Source organism: Melospiza melodia (genome assembly GCF_035770615.1).
Source record: "Melospiza melodia melodia isolate bMelMel2 chromosome 17 unlocalized genomic scaffold, bMelMel2.pri SUPER_17_unloc_1, whole genome shotgun sequence".
Lineage (NCBI taxonomy): Eukaryota > Metazoa > Chordata > Aves > Passeriformes > Passerellidae > Melospiza > Melospiza melodia.
In genome coordinates, this window is record NW_026948502.1 from 78,596 (window position 1) to 97,938 (window position 19,343).

General features: G+C 61.3%; 1 protein-coding gene across 1 annotated transcript; it reads right to left on the reverse strand.

The window, feature by feature from the left end:
• Positions 1-1,922: 1,922 nt before the first annotated feature.
• Positions 1,923-13,933, reverse strand: LOC134433003 (epoxide hydrolase 3-like). The gene is made up of 6 exons (XM_063181880.1): positions 13,664-13,933; positions 10,713-10,798; positions 8,565-8,863; positions 6,576-6,679; positions 4,344-4,491; positions 1,923-2,012 (listed from the first exon to the last, which is right to left on the reverse strand). The coding sequence occupies exons 1-6, from the start codon at positions 13,931-13,933 to the stop codon at positions 1,945-1,947; spliced, it is 975 nt and encodes a 324-aa protein (XP_063037950.1). The 3' UTR covers positions 1,923-1,944.
• Positions 13,934-19,343: the final 5,410 nt, after the last annotated feature.

The window sequence follows — 19,343 nt, forward strand, 5'->3', positions numbered from 1 at the left end:
TCCAGATGTTGGGCCCCCCCCCCCCCCCCGACCTTGGCGCCCCCACCCAGATGTTGGGACCCTCATCCAGATGTTTATGTCCCCCATCCAGATGTTGGGGCTTCCGTCATCCACCAGGATCCCCAATCCAGATGTTGGGAGCCCCCCCCCCCCCCCAACTCCTCCCAGCCCCCACCCCCTCTCAGCCCCGCCCCCCTCCCCCCCATCCTGGGCGTGGCTACGACCCCTCCTCGGCCCCTCCCCCCAGGAACTCTCCAATCAGCTTGGCCAGGAGGCGGGGCGCCTCATCGGGCAGCCAATGGGAGGCGCCGGTCAGGAGGCGGAGGCGGGCGGAGGGGCGGAGCCAGCGCAGGTGGGCGGGGCCAAGGCGCGGGTCCAGGAAGGCGTCGCGGGAGCCCCAGAGCAGCAGCGTGGGGGGAGGGGGCGGCTCCCGGGGATGGGCGTGGCCCTGGAAAGGGGAGGGGACAGTCAGGGACACCTGGGGACACCTTGGGGACAGGTGAGGGACACCTGGGGACAGGTGAGGGACACCTGGGGACACCTTGGGGACAGTCAGGGACACCTGGGGACAGGTGAGGGACACCTGGGGGACACCTTGGGGACACCTGGGGACACCCTGGGAGAGACAGGGACAGGGTGAGGGACACCTGGGGGACAGGTGAGGGACACCTGGGGACACCTTGGGGACAGGCAGCTCCCGCGGGATGGGCGTGGCCCTGGAAAGGGGAGGGGACAGTGAGGGACACCTGGAGACAGGTGAGGGACACCTTGGGGACACCTTGGGGACAGTCAGGGACACCTGGGGACAGGTGAGGGACACCTGGGAACAGGGGCAGGAACACCTTGGGGACACCTTGGGGACACCTGGGGACACCTTGGGGACAGGTCAGGGACACCTTGGGGACACCCTGGGAGAGACAGGGACAGGGTGAGGGACACCTGGGGACAGGTGAGGGACACCTGGGGACACCTTGGGGACACCTGGGGACACCTGGGGACAGGTGAGGGACACCTGGGGACACCTTGGGGACACCCTGGGAGAGACAGGGACAGGGTGAGGGACACCTGGGGGACAGGTAAGGGACACCTGGGGACACCTTGGGGACAGGCGGCTCCCGCGGGATGGGCGTGGCCCTGGAAAGGGGAGGGGACAGTGAGGGACACCTGGGGACAGGTGAGGGACACCTGGGGGACACCTTGGGGGCAGTCAGGGACACCTGGGGACAGGTGAGGGACACCTGGGGGACACCTTGGGGACACCTGGGGACACCTTGGGGACAGGTGAGGGACACCTGGGGACACCTGGGGAGAGGTGAGGGACACCTTGGGGACACCTTGGGGACACCCTGGGAGAGCCAGGGACAGGGTGAGGGACACGTGGGGACAGGTGAGGGACACCTGGGGACACCTTGGGGACACCTGGGGACACCTGGGGACACCTTGGGGACACCTTGGGGACACCTGGGGACACCTTGGGGACACCTGGGGACACCTTGGGGACAGGTCAGGGACACCTTGGGGACACCCTGGGGACACCCTGGGGACACCCTGGGAGAGACAGGGATAGGGTGAGGGACACCTTGGGGGACAGGTAAGGGACACCTGGGGACACCTTGGGGACAGGTGAGGGACACCTGGGGACACCTTGGGGACAGGCAGCTCCCGCGGGATGGGCGTGGCCCTGGAAAGGGGGAGGGGACAGGTGAGGGACACCTTGGGGACAGGTGAGGGACACCTGGGTATAGTTTGGGGACACAGGAACAGAGTGAGGAACACTTGGGGACAGGGGCAGGGACACCTGGGGACACCTGGGGACACCTGGGGGACAGTGAGGGACACCTTGGGGACACCTGGGGACTCCTGGGGACACCTTGGGACACCTGGGGACACCTTGGGGACACCTTGGGGACAACTTTGGAGCACCTTGGGGACACAGGAACAGGGTTAAGGACACCTGGGGACACCTTGGGGACACCCTGGGGACAGGCGGCTCCCGAGAGATGGGCGTGGCCCTGGAAAGGGGGGAGGGGACAAGTCAGGGACATCTGGGGGCACCTGGGGACAGGTAAGGGACATCTGGGGGACATTGGGATAGGTTGGGGACACCTGGGGACACCTTGAGGACCGGTAAGGGACACCTTGGGGGACACCTTTGGGACAGGTCAGAGACACCTGGGGACACCTTGGGGACACGGGGACACTTTGGGGATACCTGGGGACAGGTGAGGGACAGCTGGGGACACCTGGGGACAGGGTCAGGGACACCTGGGGACACCTTGGGGACATGGGGACCACCCAGCTCAAGAGAACCCAACTGGGATCCCCCAAACCCAACTGGGGTCACCCAATGGGGTCCCACCACCCAACTGGAAGAACCCAAACACAACTGGGATCACTGAAACCCAACTGGGATCCTCCAAACCCAACTGAGATCCTCCAAGCCCAACTGGGGTCACTCAGTGGGGTCCCACCACCCAACTGGGACAACCCAAACCCAACTGGGGACACCCAATGGGGTCCCACCACCCAACTGGAAGAACCCAAACCCAACTGGGATCATCCCAAACCCAACTGGGATCACCCAAACCCAATTGGGAGCACCCAATGGAGTCCCACCACCCAACTGGGAGCACCCAATGGGGTCCCACCACCCAACTGGGGTCCCCCAAGGTGGTCCCACCACCACCAGCACCCAACTGAGACCCCCCAAACCCAACTGGAAGAACTTAAACCCAGCTGGGGTCACCCAATGGAGTCCCACCACCCAACTGGAAGAAACCAAACCCAACTTGAAGAATGCAAACCCAACTGGGATCATCCCAAACCCAACTGGGATCACCCAAACCCAACTGGGAGCACCCAATGGGGTCCCACCACCCAACTAGGATTACCCAAACCCAACTGGGACCACCCAAATCCAACTGGGATCACCCAAACCCAACTGGGAGCACCCAGTGGAGTCCCACCACCCAACTGGAAGAACCCAAACCCAACTGGGAACATCCCAAACCCAATTGGGAGCACTCAATGGGGTCCCACCACCCAACTGGAAGAACCCAAACCCAACTGGGACCATCCCAAACCCAACTGGGGTCACCCAAACCCAACTGGGACCATCCCAAACCCAACTGGGGTCACCCAAACCCAACTGGGAGCACCCAATGGGGTCCCACCACCCAACTGGGGTCACCCAATGGGGTCCCACCACCCAACTGGGGACATTCCAATGGGGTCCCACCACCACCAGCACCCAACTGGGACCACCCAAACCCAACTGGGATCCTCCAAACCCAACTGGGACCACCCAAACCCAACTGAGGTCACCCAATGGGGTTCCACTACCCAACTGGAAGAACCCAAACCCAACTGGGATCACTGAAACCCAACTGGGACCACCCAAACCCAACTGGGGTCACCCAGTGGGGTCCCACCACCCAACCAGGAGCCCCTAAACCCAACTGGGACCACCCAAATCCAACTGGGAGCACCCAAACCCAACTGGGAGATCACCCAATGTGGTCCCACCACCCAACTGGGGACATTCCAATGGGGTCCCACCACCACCAGCACCCAACTGGGACCACCCAAACCCAACTGGGATCCTCCAAACCCAACTGGGGTCACTCAATGGAGTCCCACCACCCAACTGGAAGAAACCAAACCCAACTTGAAGAACGCAAACCCAACCGGGATCCCCCAAACCCAACTGGGGTCACCCAATGGGGTCCCACCACCCAACTGGGGTCACCAGATGGGGTCCCACCACCCAGCTGGGGTCCCCCAAGGTGGTCCCACCACCACCAGCACCCAACTGGGACCCCCCAAACCCAACTGGAAGAAACCAAACCCAACTTGAAGAACGCAAACCCAACTGGGATCATCCCAAACCCAACTGGGATCACCCAAACCCAACTGGGAGCACCCAATGGGGTCCCACCACCCAACTAGGATTACCCAAACCCAACTGGGACCACCCAAATCCAACTGGATCACCCAAACCCAACTGGGAGCACCCAGTGGAGTCCCACCACCCAACTGGAAGAACCCAAACCCAACTGGGAACATCCCAAACCCAATTGGGAGCACTCAATGTGGTCCCACCACCCAACTGGAAGAACCCAAACCCAACTGGGACCATCCCAAACCCAACTGGGGTCACCCAATGGGGTCCCACCACCCAACCGGAAGAACCCAAACCCAACTGGGACCATCCCAAACCCAACTGGGGTCACCCAAACCCAACTGGGAGCACCCAATGGGGTCCCACCACCCAACTGGGGTCACCCAATGGGGTCCCACCACCCAGCTGGGGTCCCACCACCCAGGGTGGTCCCAGCACGCACCCGAAGAGGTTTCGGTAGTAGTGGATGGGGGGCTGAGCCCCCCGGGCTGGGAGAGGCCGAACAGGAAGGCGTCGAGCTCCTGCTCCGAGAGGCGCCGCGCCGGGTCCTGGATGCCGGTCAGGGCGCTGGTCATGAACCACCGCACCAGCTGGGGACACCGGAATTGGGGACAGCCGAAATTGGGGACATCCGAAATTGGGGACAGACAAAATTGGGGACATCCAAAATTGGGGACATCCAAAATCGGGGACATCCAAAATTGGGGACATCCAAAATTGGGGACATTCAAAGTTGGGGACATCCAAAATTGGGGGGAAAATGGGGAAATCAGGGCTGGGGACACCGGAATTGGGGACAGCCGAAATTGGGGACAGCCGAAATTGGGGACAGCCAAAATTGGGGACATCCAAAATTGGGGACATTCAAAGTTGGGGACATCCAAAATTGGGGGGAAAATGGGGAAATCAGGGCGGGGGGGGACACTGAAAACTGGGACAAAGTGGGGAAAATGGGGGAAATGGGGAGTGGGGGGGACACTGAAATTTGGGACAAAATGGGGGAAATCAGGGCTGGGGGGGTCACACAAAACTGGGGACAAAGTGGGGAAATGGGGACTGGGGGACACTGCAGGGACACCTAAAACTGGGGACAAAATGGGGGAAATGGAGATTGGGGCGGACACTGAAAATTGGGGGGAAAATGGGGGAAATCAGGGCTGGGGGACACTGAAAATTGGGGACACCAAAATTGGGGACAAAATGGGGGAAATCAGGGCTGGGGGGGACACTGAAAATTGGGGGGAAAGTGGGGGAAATCAGGGCTGGGGGGACACTAAAATTTTGGGACACCAAAATTGGGGGGAAAATGGAGGAAATCAGGGCTGGAGGATGCTGGGACCCCGAAAATTGGGGACAAAATGGCAGCTGGGTGGTGACAAAAGGCCCAAAATTGGGGACAAAATGGGGAAAATCAGGGCTGGGGGGACACCAAAAATCTGGGACAAAATGGGGGGACACCAAGAATTGGGGACAAAATGGGGGAAATCAGGACTGGGGGGTTCTGGGACCCCGAAAATTTGGGACAAAGTGTGGGAGACAATGAAAATTGGGGACAAAATGGGGGAAATGGGGGTTGAGGATGCCAGGACCCTGAAAACTGGGGAAAAAATGGCAGCTGGGTGGGGACAAATGGCCCAAAATTGGGGACAAAATGGGGGAAATGGGGGTTGGGGATGCCAGGACCCTAAAAATTGGGGACCCCGAAATTTGGGGACAAAATGGGGAAAATTTGGGCTGGGGTGCCAGGAAAACTGGGGACACCAAGGGGGGACTCTGAAAATTTGAGACAAAATGGGGAAAATGGGGGTTGGGGATGCCAGGACGCCCAAAACTGGGGACAAAATGGGGGCTGGGTGGTGCCAGGACCCCAAAGTTTGGGATAAAATGGGGGGAAATCGGGGTTGGGGATGCCAGGACCCCAAAATTTGGGGACAAAATGGCGGCTGGGTGGTGGAGAAGAGCCCAAATCTGGGGATAAAATGGGGGACACGAGGTCTGGGTGACAGCAAAGCCCCAAAATTGGGGACAGAGAGGGGGACAAAGCTTCGGGGATCGGTGTCACCCCTTGAGGAGCTCCTTGGGGTGGGAGATGGCAGTGAGGGGACAGGGAGGGGACAGAGGGGACAGGGAGGGGACAATGAGAGGACAGAGGGGACAGGGAGGGGACAGAGGGGACAGGGAGGGGACAGAGGGGACAATGAGGGGACAGAGGGGACAGGGAGGGGACGGAGGGACAGGGAAGGGACAGGGAGGGGATGGAGGTGACAGATGGGACAGGGAGGGGATGGTGGGGACAGAGAGGGGACAGGAGGGGACAGAGGGGACAGGGAGAGAACAGGAAGGGGACAGACAGGGGATAGAGGGGACAATGAGGGGACAGGGAGGGGATGGAGGGGACAGGGAGGTGACAGAAGGGACAGGGAGGTGACAGAGGGGACAGAGGGGACAAAAGGGACAGAGGGGACAGTGACAGGGAGGGGACAGAGGGGACAGAGAGGGGACAGGGAGGGGACAATGAGGGGACAGGGAGGGGACAGAGGGGACAGAGAGAGAACAGGAAGGGGACAGACAGGGGATAGAGGGGACAATGAGGGGACAGAAAGGGGATGGAGGGGACAGGGAGGTGACAGAAGGGACAGGGAGGGGACAGAGGGGACAGAGGGGACAGTCTGACCTCGAAGTCGGCCAGGGACAGCAGCAGCTCGGGCAGCCAGGGCAGCTGGAACAGGAACATGTAACAGGAGCGGAGCAGCTGCGACGGGTGACGGGCGGTGAAGGCTGTGACAGGGAGGGGACACCGTGAGGACAGGGCCAGCACGGTGTCACCGTGGGGCCACCACAGGGACAGAGACACCGTGGGGATACCATGGGGACACCGTGGAGACAGGGACAGGGACAGGGACAGTCCCTGTCCCCATGTCAGTCCCCATCCCCATGTCCCCAGTGTCCCCATGTCTCCAATCCCCCCAATGTCCCCAATGTCCCATCATGTCTCCAGAGTGCCCAGTGCCCTCAATGTCCCTGATGTCCCCAATGTCCCCAATCCCCCCAATGTCCCCTCGTGTCCCCAATGTCCCCAGTGTGTCCAGTATCCCCAATGTCCCCAATGTCCCCAATGTCCCCAACGTCCCCAATGTCCCCAGTGTGTCCAGTATCCCCAATGTCCCCTCGTGTCCCCAATGTCCCAACATCCCCAACGTCCCCAGTGCCCCCATTATCCCCTCAGGTCCCCAATGTCCCCAACATCTCCAATGCCCTCAACGTCCCCAGTGTCCCCATTGCTCCCAATGTCCCCAACACCCCCTCGTGTCCCCGCTGTCCCCTGTGTCACCTGCCATCACCGCCCTGTGTGGCGCGTCCATCACCACCGGCTTCTCCACCAGCTGCGGGTGCCTCGATGCCACCTCCCTGTGTGTCCCCAATGTCCCCCAGTGTCCCAACATCCCCAACGTCCCCAATGTCCCCAATGTCCCCAGTGTGTCCAGTATCCCCAATGTCCCCAATGTCCCCAATGTCCCCAGTATCTCCAGTATCCCAAACATCCCCTTGTGTCCCCAGTATCCCCAATGTCCCCAATGTCCCCTCGTGTCTCCAATGTCCCCAATATCCCCTCAGGTCCCCAATGTCCCCAATGTCCCCGCTGTCCCCTGTGTCACCTGCCATCACCGCCCTGTGTGGCGCGTCCATCACCACCAGCTTCTCCAGCAGCTGCGGGTGCCTCGATGCCACCTCCCTGTGTGTCCCCAGTGTCCCCAGTGTCCCCAGTGTCCCCAATGTCCCCAATCTCCCCAGTGTCCCCAATGTCCCCTCTTGTCCCCAATGTCCCAACATCCCCAATGTCCCCAGTGTCCCCAATGTCCCCAATCTCCCCAATGTCCCCAATGTCCCCAATGTCCCAACATCCCCAATGTCCCCAATGTCCCAAATGTCCCCAGTATCTCCAGTATCCCAAACATCCCCTTGTGTCCCCATTATCCCCTCAATGTCCCCAATGTCCCCAACACCCCCTCATGTCCCCGCTGTCCCCTGTGTCACCTGCCATCACCGCCCCGTGTGGCGCGTCCATCACCACCGGCTTCTCCACCAGCCGTGGGTGCCTCGATGCCACCTCCCTGTGTGTCCCCAATGTCCCCCAGTGTCCCCAGTGTCCCATGTCCCCAGTGTCCCCAATATCCCAAATGTCCCAATGTCCCCAACGTCCCCAATCCCCTCAATATTCCCTTGTGTCCCCAATGTCCCCAATGTCCCCAATATTCAGAGAGTCCCCAATGTCCTCAATATCCCCTCGTGTCCCCAATGTCCCCAACATCCCCAATGTCCCCAATGCCCCCAGTGTGTCCAGTATCCCCAATGTCCTCAATGTCCCCTTGTGTCCCCAATGTCCCCAACATCCCCAGTGTCCCCCAATGTCCCCAATGTCCCCTCGTGTCCCCAGTGTCCCAACATCCCCAATGTCCCCAGTGTGTCCAGTATTCCCAATGTCCTCAATGTCCCCAACATCCCCAGTGTCCCCAGTGTCCCCAATGTCCCCAATGTCCCCCCAATGTCCCCAGTGTCTCCAGTATCCCAAACATCCCCTTGTGTCCCCAGTATCCCCAATGTCCCCAATGTCCCCAACATCCCCCACGTCCCCAATGTCCCCAGTGTCCCCCATCCCTGTCACCTGCCATCACCGCCCTGTGTGGCGCGTCCATCACCACCAGCTTCTCCACCAGCCGCGGGTGCCTCGACGCCACCTCCCAGGCCAGGAGGCCGCCCCAGTCGTGTCCCACCAGGACGCAGCGCGGGGCGGCCGCCGGCGTCCCCAGGGCCTCGATGAGGTCGCGGACGTCCCCGAGCAGCAGCTCCAGCCGGTAGCTGTCCCGGCCCGGCGGCTTCTCCGAGTCCCCGTAACCGCGCAGGTCCGGGGCCACCACCCGGAACCGCCCGCCGAACTCCCGCAGCAGGTGGCGCCAGCAGAACCTGGGGACAGCGCGGGGACGGCTGGGACACCTTGGGGACAGCGCGGGGACAGCGTGGGGACACCTTGGGGACACTTGGGGACACCTGAGAGACACCCAGGGACGGCTGGGGACACCTTGGGGACACCTTGGGGACACCTTGGGGACAGCGCGGGGACGGCTGGGACACCTTGGGGACACCTTGGGGACAGCGTGGGGACACCTTGGGGACACTTGGGGACACCTGAGAGACACCCAGGGACGGCTGGGGACACCTTGGAGACACCTTGGGGACACCCAGGGACAGCGCGGGGACGGCTGGGACACCTTGGGGACACCTTGGGGACAGCGCGGGGACGGCTGGGACACCTTGGGGACACCTTGGGGACAGCGCGGGGATGGCTGGGACACCTTGGGGACACTGTGGGGACACCTTGGGGACACCTTGGGGACACCCAGGGACACCTGAGAGACACCCAGGGACGGCTGGGGACACCTTGGGGACACCTTGGGGACACCCAGGGACAGCGCGGGGACGGCTGGGACACCTTGGGGACACTGTGGGGACACCTTGGGGACACCCGGGGACAGCTGGGGACACCTTGGAGACACCTTGGGGACACCTTGGGGACAGCGCGGGGACGGCTGGGACACCTTGGGGACACCTTGGGGACAGCGCGGGGACGGCTGGGACACCTTGGGGACACCTTGGGGACAGCGCGGGGATGGCTGGGACACCTTGGGGACACCTGAGAGACACCCAGGGACGGCTGGGGACACCTTGGGGACACCTTGGGGACACCCAGGGACAGCGTGGGGACGGCTGGGACACCTTGGGGACACCTCGGGGACACCTTGGGGACACCTCGGGGACACCTTGGGGACACTTGGGGACACCCGGGGACACCCGGGGACAGCTGGGGACACCTTGGGGACACCTTGGGGACACCTGGGGACACTTGGGGACAAGAGCAGGGGGGGTATGGGGACAGCTGGGGACACCTTGGGGACACCCAGGGACAGCTGGGGACAGCTGGGGACAGCTGGGGACACCTGAGGGATCCTTGGGGATACTTTGGGGACACCCAGGGACAGCTGGGGACACCTTGGGGACACTTGGGGACACCTGAGAGACACCCGGGGACAGCTAGGGACAGCTGGGGACACCCTGGGGACACCCTGGGGGACACTTGGGGACAAGAGCAGGGGGGGTATGGGGACAGCTGGGGACACTTGAGGGACTCCTGGGGACACCTGAGGAACAGCTGGGGACACCTGGGGGACACCTTGGGGACACTTGAGGGACACCTGGGGACAGCTGGGGACACCTGGGAGACATCTGGAGACAAGAGCAGAGGGGACATGGGGGACACCTTGGAGACACCTGAGGGTACCTGGGGACACCTGGGGGACACTTGGTGACACTTGGGGACATCTGGGGACACTTGAGGCACCACTGGGGACAACTGGGGGACACCTGGGGGACACTGGGGGACAGGGATATGGGGACACCTGGGGACATTTGGTGACACTTGGGGGACACCTGGGGGACCCTTGGGGACATCTTGGGGACACTTGAGGGACCCTTGGAGACACCTGGGGACACTTGGGGACACCCTGGGGACACCTGGGGACACTTGGGGACATTTGGGGACACCTGGGGACACCTGAGGGACACCTTGGGGACATTTGGGGACAGCTGGGGACACTCGGAAGATACCTGGGGGACACCTGAAGGACATCTGGTGACACTTGGGGACACTTGGGGACCCTTGGTGGCCCTTGGGAGACCCAGGTGACGCCTTGAGGACACTTGGGGGGGACATTTGGTGGCGCCTTGGTGGCACTTGGGGACATTTGGTGGCACTGACCAGTTCTGGGGGAAGCCGTGGAGCAGCAGCATCAGGGGGGCGTCGGGGGGACCCCGAGTGACGTAATGGAGACGCAGCCCCGAGCTCTGGGGACATTGGGGACATTGAGGTGACATTGGGGGGGGGGCACAAAGGGACGGGGACATTGTGGGGACACCCCCAAATCAGCCCCGCCCCCTCAAATCCCCCCAAAATCCACCAAAAATGGCCCCGAAATGCCCCAAATCCCCCCCAAAATGCCCCCCAAAAATTCCCCAAAACCATCCCAAATCACCCCAAAACCATCCCAAACCCCCCCAAAACCATCCCAAATCACCCCAAAACCATCCCAAATCACCCCAGGACCCCCAAAACCATCCGAAATCACCCCAAAACCATCCCAACCCCCCCCAAAACCATCCGAAATCACCCCAAAACCATCCCAAATCACCCCAGGACCCCCAAAACCATCCCAAATCACCCAAAAACCATCCCAAATCACCCCAAACCATCCCAAATCACCCCAAAACCATCCCAAATCCCCCCAAAAGCATCCCATATCACCCCAGGACCCCCCAAAATCCACCCAAAACCATCCCAAATCCCCCCAAAACCATCCCAAACCCCCCCAAAACCATCCCAAACCCCCCAAAAACCATCCCAACGCCCCCCCAGACCATTCCAAATCACCCCAGGACCCCCAAAACCATCCGAAATCACCCCAAAACCATCCCAAATCCCCCCAAAACCATCCGAAATCACCCCAAAACCATCCAAATCCCCCAAAACCATCCCAAATCACCCCAAAACCATCCCAAATCACCCCAGGACCCCCAAAACCATCCGAAATCACCCCAAAACCATCCCAAACCCCCCAAAAACCATCCGAAATCACCCCAAAACCATCCCAAATCACCCCAAAACCATCCCAAATCACCCCAAAACCATCCCAAATCCCCCCAGGACCCCCAAAACCATCCCAAATCACCCCAAAACCATCCCAAACCCCCCAAAACCATCCCAAATCACCCCAAAAACCATCCCAACGCCCCCCCAGACCATCCCAAATCACCCCAGGACCCCCAAAACCATCCGAAATCACCCCAAAACCATCCCAAACCCCCCCAAACCATCCCAAACCCCCCCAAAACCATCCCAAATCCCCCAAAACCATCCCAAATCACCCCAGGACCCCCCAAACCATCCCAAATCACCCCAAAACCATCCCATATCCCCCCAAAACCATCCCAAACCCCCCCCAAACCATTCCAACCCCCCCAAACCATCCCAAACCCCCCCAAAACCATCCGAAATCACCCCAAAACCATCCCAAATCACCCCAAAACCATCCGAAATCACCCCAGGACCCCCAAAACCATCCAAATCACCCCAAAACCATCCCAAACCCCCCCAAACCATCCCAAATCCCCCCAAAACCATCCCAAATCCCCCCAAAACCATCCCAAATCACCCCAGGACCCCCCAAAATCCCCCCAAAACCATCCCAAACCCCCCCAAAACCATCCCAAACCCCCCCAAAACCATCCCAAACCCCCCCAAAACCATCCCAACCCCCCCCAAACCATCCCAAATCCCCCCAAAACCATCCCAAATCCCCCCAGGACCCCCAAAATCCACCCAGGACCCCCCAAATCCCCACCTGATCCCCCAAATTTCTCCCAAAACCTCCTCGAACCCCCCGCAGGACTCCCGAAAATCACCCGAAAATCCTCCAAAAAATCCCCCAAATCCCCTCAACCCTCCCAAAAATCCTCCCCCAATCCCCCCGGACCCACCAAAATCCCCCCAAATGCCCCTAAAATGCCCCAAATTCCTCCTAAATCCCCCCCAGGATGTCCCAAAACCTCCTGGGACCCCCAAATCCCCCTTGGAATCCCCCCAAATCGCCCCAGGACCCCCCTAAAGCCCCTCAGGACCTCCCAAAACCTCCAAAATGCCCCCGCAAAAATCCTCCCCAAATTCCACAAAATCACCCTAAAATCCCCCCCAAAAAAATCCCAAAAAAATCCCCCCAAATCCCAAAAAGTCCCCCCCAAAAATCCCCCAAAAATCCTAAAATCCCAAAAAATCCCCCAAAAAATCCCAAAAAACTCCCAAAAAATCCCCCCAAAAATCCCAAAATATCCCTAAAAATCCCCAAAAATCTCCAAAAAATCCCCCCAAAAATTCCCCCAAAACTCCCCAAAAAATCCCCCAAATCCCAAAAAATCCCCCCAAAAAATCCCAAAATCCCAAAAAATCCCCCCAGAAATCCCAAAAACTCCCAAAAATCCCCCCAAAAATCCCAAAATATCCCCAAAAATCCCCCCAAAAAACTCCCCAAAAATCCACTCAAAAATCCCCCAAAATCCCCAAAAAATCCTCGAAAAAATCCCCAAAAATCCCAAAAAACTCTCCAAAAATCCCCCAAAAAATCCCCCCAAAATCCCGAAGATACCCCAAAATCCCCCAAAAATCCCCCAAAATTCCCCCAAAAATCCCCAAAATCCCCCAAAAAATCCCCCAAAAATCCCAAAAAACTCCCCAAAAATCCCTAAAAATCCCAAAATATCCCCAAAAAATCCCCCAAAATTCCCAAAAAATCCCCCAAAACATCCCCAAAAATCCCCCAAAATATTCCCAAAAAATCCCCAAAAAATCCCCCAAAGCTCCCAAAAAATCCCCAAAATCCCCCCAAAAATCCCCCCAAAATCCTCCAAAAAATCCCCCAAATCCCCAAAAACTCTCAAAAAATCCCCCAAAAAATCCCAAAAAATCCCCCCAAAATCCCCAAAATCCCCCAAAAATCCCAAAATATCAAAAAAAATCCCCAAAAATCCCATAAAACCCCCCAAATCCCCCCAAAATCCCAAAATATCTCAAAAAAATCCCCCAAAATCCCCCCAAAAAATCCCCCGAAATCCCCAAAAAATCCCAAAAAATCCCCCAAAAAAACCCCCAACCCGCGGTACCCGGAGGCGCAGGGTCCGGTGCTCGCCGCAGGTCGGGTCCCGCAGCGCGGCGGGGGCGCGGTCCCGGTCCCGGTCCCGGTGCCGGTGCCGGCGCTGCCGCCCCAAGGCGGCTCCGGGCCCGCGGCGCAGCAGCAGCGCCACCGCCCAGAGCGCGAAGGCCGCGCCCGAGGCCACCGCGGCCACCGCGAGGCCACCGCGGGCCAGCAGCGACCGCAGCGACAGCAGCAAACGCGTGGGGGCCAGGAGGAGGGACAGCAGGCGGCGCGGCATGGGGACACCTGGGGACACCTGGGGACAGAGGGACAGAGGGACATGGGGACAGAGGGACAGCAGGAACCGCGTGGGGGCCAGGAGGAGAGAGAGCAGGCGGCGCGGCATGGGGACACAGGGACACCTGGGGACACACGGACAGGGACATGGGGACACCTGGGGACAGAGGGACAGAGGGACATGGGGACATGGGGACAGCAGGAACCGCGTGGGGGCCAGCAGCAGCGACAGCAGGCGGCGCGGCACGGGGACACAGGGACACCTGGGGACAGAGGGACATGGGGACACCTGGGGGGACAGATGGACAAAGGCCACCCCCGAGGCCACCGCGAGGCCACCGCGGGCCAGCAGCGACCGCAGCGACAGCAGGAACCGCGTGGGGGCCAGGAGGAGAGAGAGCAGGCGGCGCGGCATGGGGACACCTGGGGACAGAGGGACAGAGGGACATGGGGACAGAGGGACAGCAGCAGCCGAGTGGGGGCCAGGAGGAGAGACAGCAGGCGGCGCGGCATGGGGACACAGGGACACCTGGGGACAGAGGGACATGGGGACAGCTGGGGGGACATGGGGACATGGGGACAGGGACATGGGGACACCTGGGGGGACATGGGGACAGCAGGAACCGCGTGGGGGCCAGCAGGAGAGAGAGCAGGCGGCGCAGCATGGGGACACAGGGACACCTGGGGACACACGGACAGGGACATGGGGACACCTGGGGGGACAGCTGGACATGGGGACAGAGGGACATGGGGACACCTGAGGGGACATGAGGACACCTGAGGGGACATGGGGACAGCTGGGGGCAGTGGGGGCTGGCTGGGGGACATGGGGACAGCTGGACACAGGAACAGCAGGCGGTTCAGCATGGGGACACCTGGGGACATGGGGACAGAGGGACATGAGGACACCTGAGGGGACATGGGGACACCTGGGGACATGGGGACAGAGGGACATGGGGACAGAGGGACATGGGGACAGAGGGACATGGGGACATCGACACAGGGACAGCAGGCGGCGCAGCATGGGGACAGTGGGGACACCTGGGGGGACAGAGGGACAGCTGGGGGGACAGAGGGACAGCTGGGGACACAGGGACAGGCACATGGGGACAGCGGGGACACCTGGGGGGACAGAGGGACAGCTGGGGGGACAGAGGGACAGCTGGGGGGACAGAGGGACAGCTGGGGACACAGGGACAGGGACATGGGGACAGCAGGGGACACCTGGGTGTCCCATCCCCAAGGTGTCCCCTATGGCAGGGTGGCCTCGTCACCAATGTCCCGTGTCCCCACGGTGTCCCAAAGCCAGGGTGGCCCTGTCCCCAGGGTGTCCCCCACAGTGTCCCCACCTTGTCCCCCAAAGCCCTGCAGTGTCCTCAACGTCCCGTCAGTGTCCCCACTGTCCCCACTGTCCCCACAGTGTCCCCACACTGTCCCCTCTTGTCCCCACCTTGTCCCCACAGTGTCCCCACAGTGTCCCCACTGTCCCCCAAGCCCCCCTCAGTGTCCCCACCTTGTCACCCATTGTCCCCACAATCTCTGCAGGGTCCTTACCTTGTCCCCACTTTGTCCCCAAAGACCCTGCAGTGTCCCCACTGTCCCCACATCCCTGCAGTGTCCCCATTGTCCCCACTGTCCCCATTGTCCCCCCAGGTGTCCCCATTGTCCCCAAAGTGTCGCGATTGTCCCCTCAGTGTCCCCACCTTCTCCTCACCTCGTCCCCGCGTTGTCCCCATTGTCCCCCACAGCCCCCGGAGTGTCCCCACCTTGTCCCCCATTGTCCCCAAAGCTCCCAGAGTGTCCCCATTGTCCAAACATTGTCCCCCACTGTCCCCACCTTGTTCCCCATTGTCCCTCAGTGTCCCCATTGTCCCCCACATCCCCCGCAGTGTCCCCAAAGCCCCCAGAGTGTCCCCAAATTGTCCCCACAGCCCCCAAATTGTCCCCAAATTGTCCCCAAAGCCTCTCAGTGCTCCCCATGGTCCCCGAAGTCCCCTCAGTGTCCCCATTGTCCCCACCTTGTCCCCACGGCCCCCACAGTGTCCCCCATTGTCCCCCACAGCCCCCGCAGTGTCCCCAAAGTCCCCTCAATGTCCCCACCTTGTCCCCAAAGCCCCCAGAGTGTCCCCCAGTGTCCCCACCTTGTCCCCACCTTGTCCCCAAAGCCCCCATTGTCCCCTCAGTGTCCCCACTGTCCCCATAGCCCCTGCAGTGTCCCCAAAGTCCCCTCAATGTCCCCACCTTGCCCCCAAAAGCCCTCAGTGTCCCCTCAGTGTCCCCCATTGTCCCCACCTTGTCCCCATTGTCCCCAAATCCCCCGGAGTGTCCCCAAAGCCCCCTCAGTGTCACCACATTGTCCTCGCCTTGTCTCCCCATTGTCCCCAGAGTGTCCCCACTGTCCCCTCAGTGTCCCCACTGTCCCCACCTTGTCCCCAAAGCCCCCAGAGTGTCCTCATTGTCCCCTCAGCGTCCTCATTGTCCCCTCAGTGCCCCCACTGTCCCCACAGCCCCCGCAGTGTCCCCAAAGTCCCCTCAATGTCCCCACCTTGTCCCCAAAGCCCCCATTGTCCCCTCAGTGTCCTCACTGTCCCCAAAGCCCCCAGAGTGTCCCCAAAGTCCCCTCAATGTCCCCACCTTGCCCCCAAAGTCCTCAGTGTCCCCACCTTGTCCCCAAAGCCCCCAGTGTCCCCCAGTGTCCCCCAGTGTCCCCCAGTGTCCCCACCTTGTCCCCACGGCCTCCCTGGTGCCGCTCCCGGGCTGTGCCACCGCCTGTTGTGCCACCAGCTGTCCCAATTCCCGGGTGGCACCGCCCAGATGTCACCACTGTCTGGATGCCACCACCCCCAGGGTGTCACCATTGTCTGGATGCCACCACCTCCATCCAGGGTGTCACCATTCTTTGGATGTCACCACCCCCGGGGTGTCACCATTCTTTGGATGTCACCACCCCCGGGGTGTCACCATTGTCTGGATGCCACCACCTCCATCCGGGGTGTCACCATTCTTTGGATGCCACCACCTCCATCCGGGGTGTCACCATTCTTTGGATGTCACCATCCCCAGGGTGTCACCACTCCCTGGGTGTCCCCATTCCTTGGATGTCACCACCTCCAGGGTGTCAGCACTGTCAGGGTGTCACCACCTTGAGGATGTCACCATCCCCTGGGTGTCACCACTGTCCGGGTGTCACCATCGCCAGGGTGGCACTGTCAGGGGTGTCACCGCTGTGTGGGTGTCACTGTCCCCTGGGTGTCACCATTGCCAGGGTGGCACTGTCAGGGGTGTCACCATCCCCTGGGTGTCACCACTATCTGAGTGTCACCATTGTCTGGGTGCCACCACCCCAGGGTGGCACTGTCAGGGGTGTCACCACCTTCAGGATGTCACTGTCCCCTGGGTGTCACTGTCCCTTGGGTGTCACCATCGCCAGGGTGGCACTGTCAGGGGTGTCACCATCCCCAGGGTGTCACCATTGTCTGGGTGGCACTGTCAGGGTGTCACCACCCCGAGTGTCACCACCCCCTGAGTGTCACCGTCCTCTGGGTGTCACCATCGCCAGGGTGGCACTGTCAGGGGTGTCACCATCCCCAGGGTGTCACCATTGTCTGGGTGGCACTGTCAGGGTGTCACTACCCCAAGTGTCACCACTGTCTGAGTGTCACCGTCCCCTGGGTGTCACCATTGCTGGGTGGCACTGTCAGGGGTGTCACCACCTTCAGGGTGTCACCATCCCCAGGGTGTCACCATTGCCAGGGTGGCACTGTCAGGGGTGTCACCATCCCCTGAGTGTCACCACCCCCTGAGTGTCACCATTGTCTGGGTGTCACCATCGCCAGGGTGGCACTGTCAGGGGTGTCACCACCTTCAGGATGTCACTGTCCCCTGGGTGTCACTGTCCCTTGGGTGTCACCATCGCCAGGGTGGCACTGTCAGGGGTGTCACCATCCCCAGGGTGTCACCACTGTCTGAGTGTCACCATTGTTTGGGTGGCACCACCCCAGGGTGGCACTGTCAGGGGTGTCACCACGCCCTGAGTGTCACCATTGTCTGGGTGTCACCATCGCCAGGGTGGCACTGTCAGGGGTGTCACCACCTTCAGGATGTCACTGTCCCCAGGGTGTCACCATCCCCTGGGTGTCACTGTCCCTTGGGTGTCACCATCGCCAGGGTGGCACTGTCAGGGGTGTCACCACCCCCAGGGTGTCACCATCGCCAGGGTGGCACTCTCAGGGGTGTCACCACCTTCAGGGTGTCACCATCCCCAGGGTGTCACCGTTGTCCCCCTGTCCCCACGCCCAAGGTGGCACCGTCACAGCCCTGAGGTGCCACATCAGGGGGGGACCCCAGGGTGTCCCCATGTGTCCCCAAGGGGTGTCACGACACTGGGGTGTCCCCGAAGTGTCCCTGTCCCCAGGGATGCCACTGTCACAGTGTCCTTGTCACCGGGGGGTGTCACGACATTGGGGTGTCCCTGTCCCCGGGGTGTCCCTGTCCCCAGGGGTGTCCCTGTCGCGGTGTCCCTGTCCCTGGGGTGTTGCAACACTGGGGTGTCCCTGTCCCTGGGGTGTCCCTGTCCCTGGGGTGTCCCTGTCCCCAAGGGTGTCCCTGTCATGGTGTCCCTGTCCCTGGGGTGTCACGACACTGGGGTGTCCCTGTCCCTGGGGTGTCCCTGTCCCTGGGGTGTCCCTGTCATGGTGTCCTTGTCCCTGGGGTATCGTGACACTGGGGTGTCCCTGTCCCCAAGGGTGTCCTTGTCCCTGGGGTGTCCCATAATTGGGGTGTCCCTGTCCCTGGGGTGTCCCTGTCCCCAGGGATGTCACTGTCACAGTGTCCTTGTCCCCAGGGGGGTGTCACGGCATGGGGGTGGCCCTGTCACTGAGGTGTCCCATAAATGGGGTGTCCCTGTCCCCAAGGGTGTCCCTGTCCCTGGGATGTCCCTGTCACGGTGTCCTTGTCCCTGGGGTGTCACGACATTGGGGTGTCCCTGTCCCCGGGGTGTCCCTGTCGCGGTGTCCTTGTCACCAGGGGGGTGTCCCTGTCCCCGGGGTGTCCCTGTCGCGGTGTCCCCGTCCCTGGGGTGTCGCGACACTAGGGTGTCCCCGTCCCCAAGGGTGTCACTGTCCCTGGGGTGTCCCATAAATGGGGTGCCCCTGTCCCCGGGGTGTCCCTGTCGCGGTGTCCCTGTCCCTGGGGTGTCACGACATGGGGGTGGCCCTGTCATTGAGGTGTCCCATAAATGGGGTGTCCCTGTCCCTGGGGTGTCCCCGTCCCCAAGGGTGTCCTTGTCCCTGAGGTGTCCCTGTCCCCGAAGTGTCCCTGTCCCCAGGGATGCCACTGTCACGGTGTCCTTGTCCCCAGGGGGGTGTCACGACATGGGGGTGGCCCTGTCATTGAGGTGCCCCATAATTGGG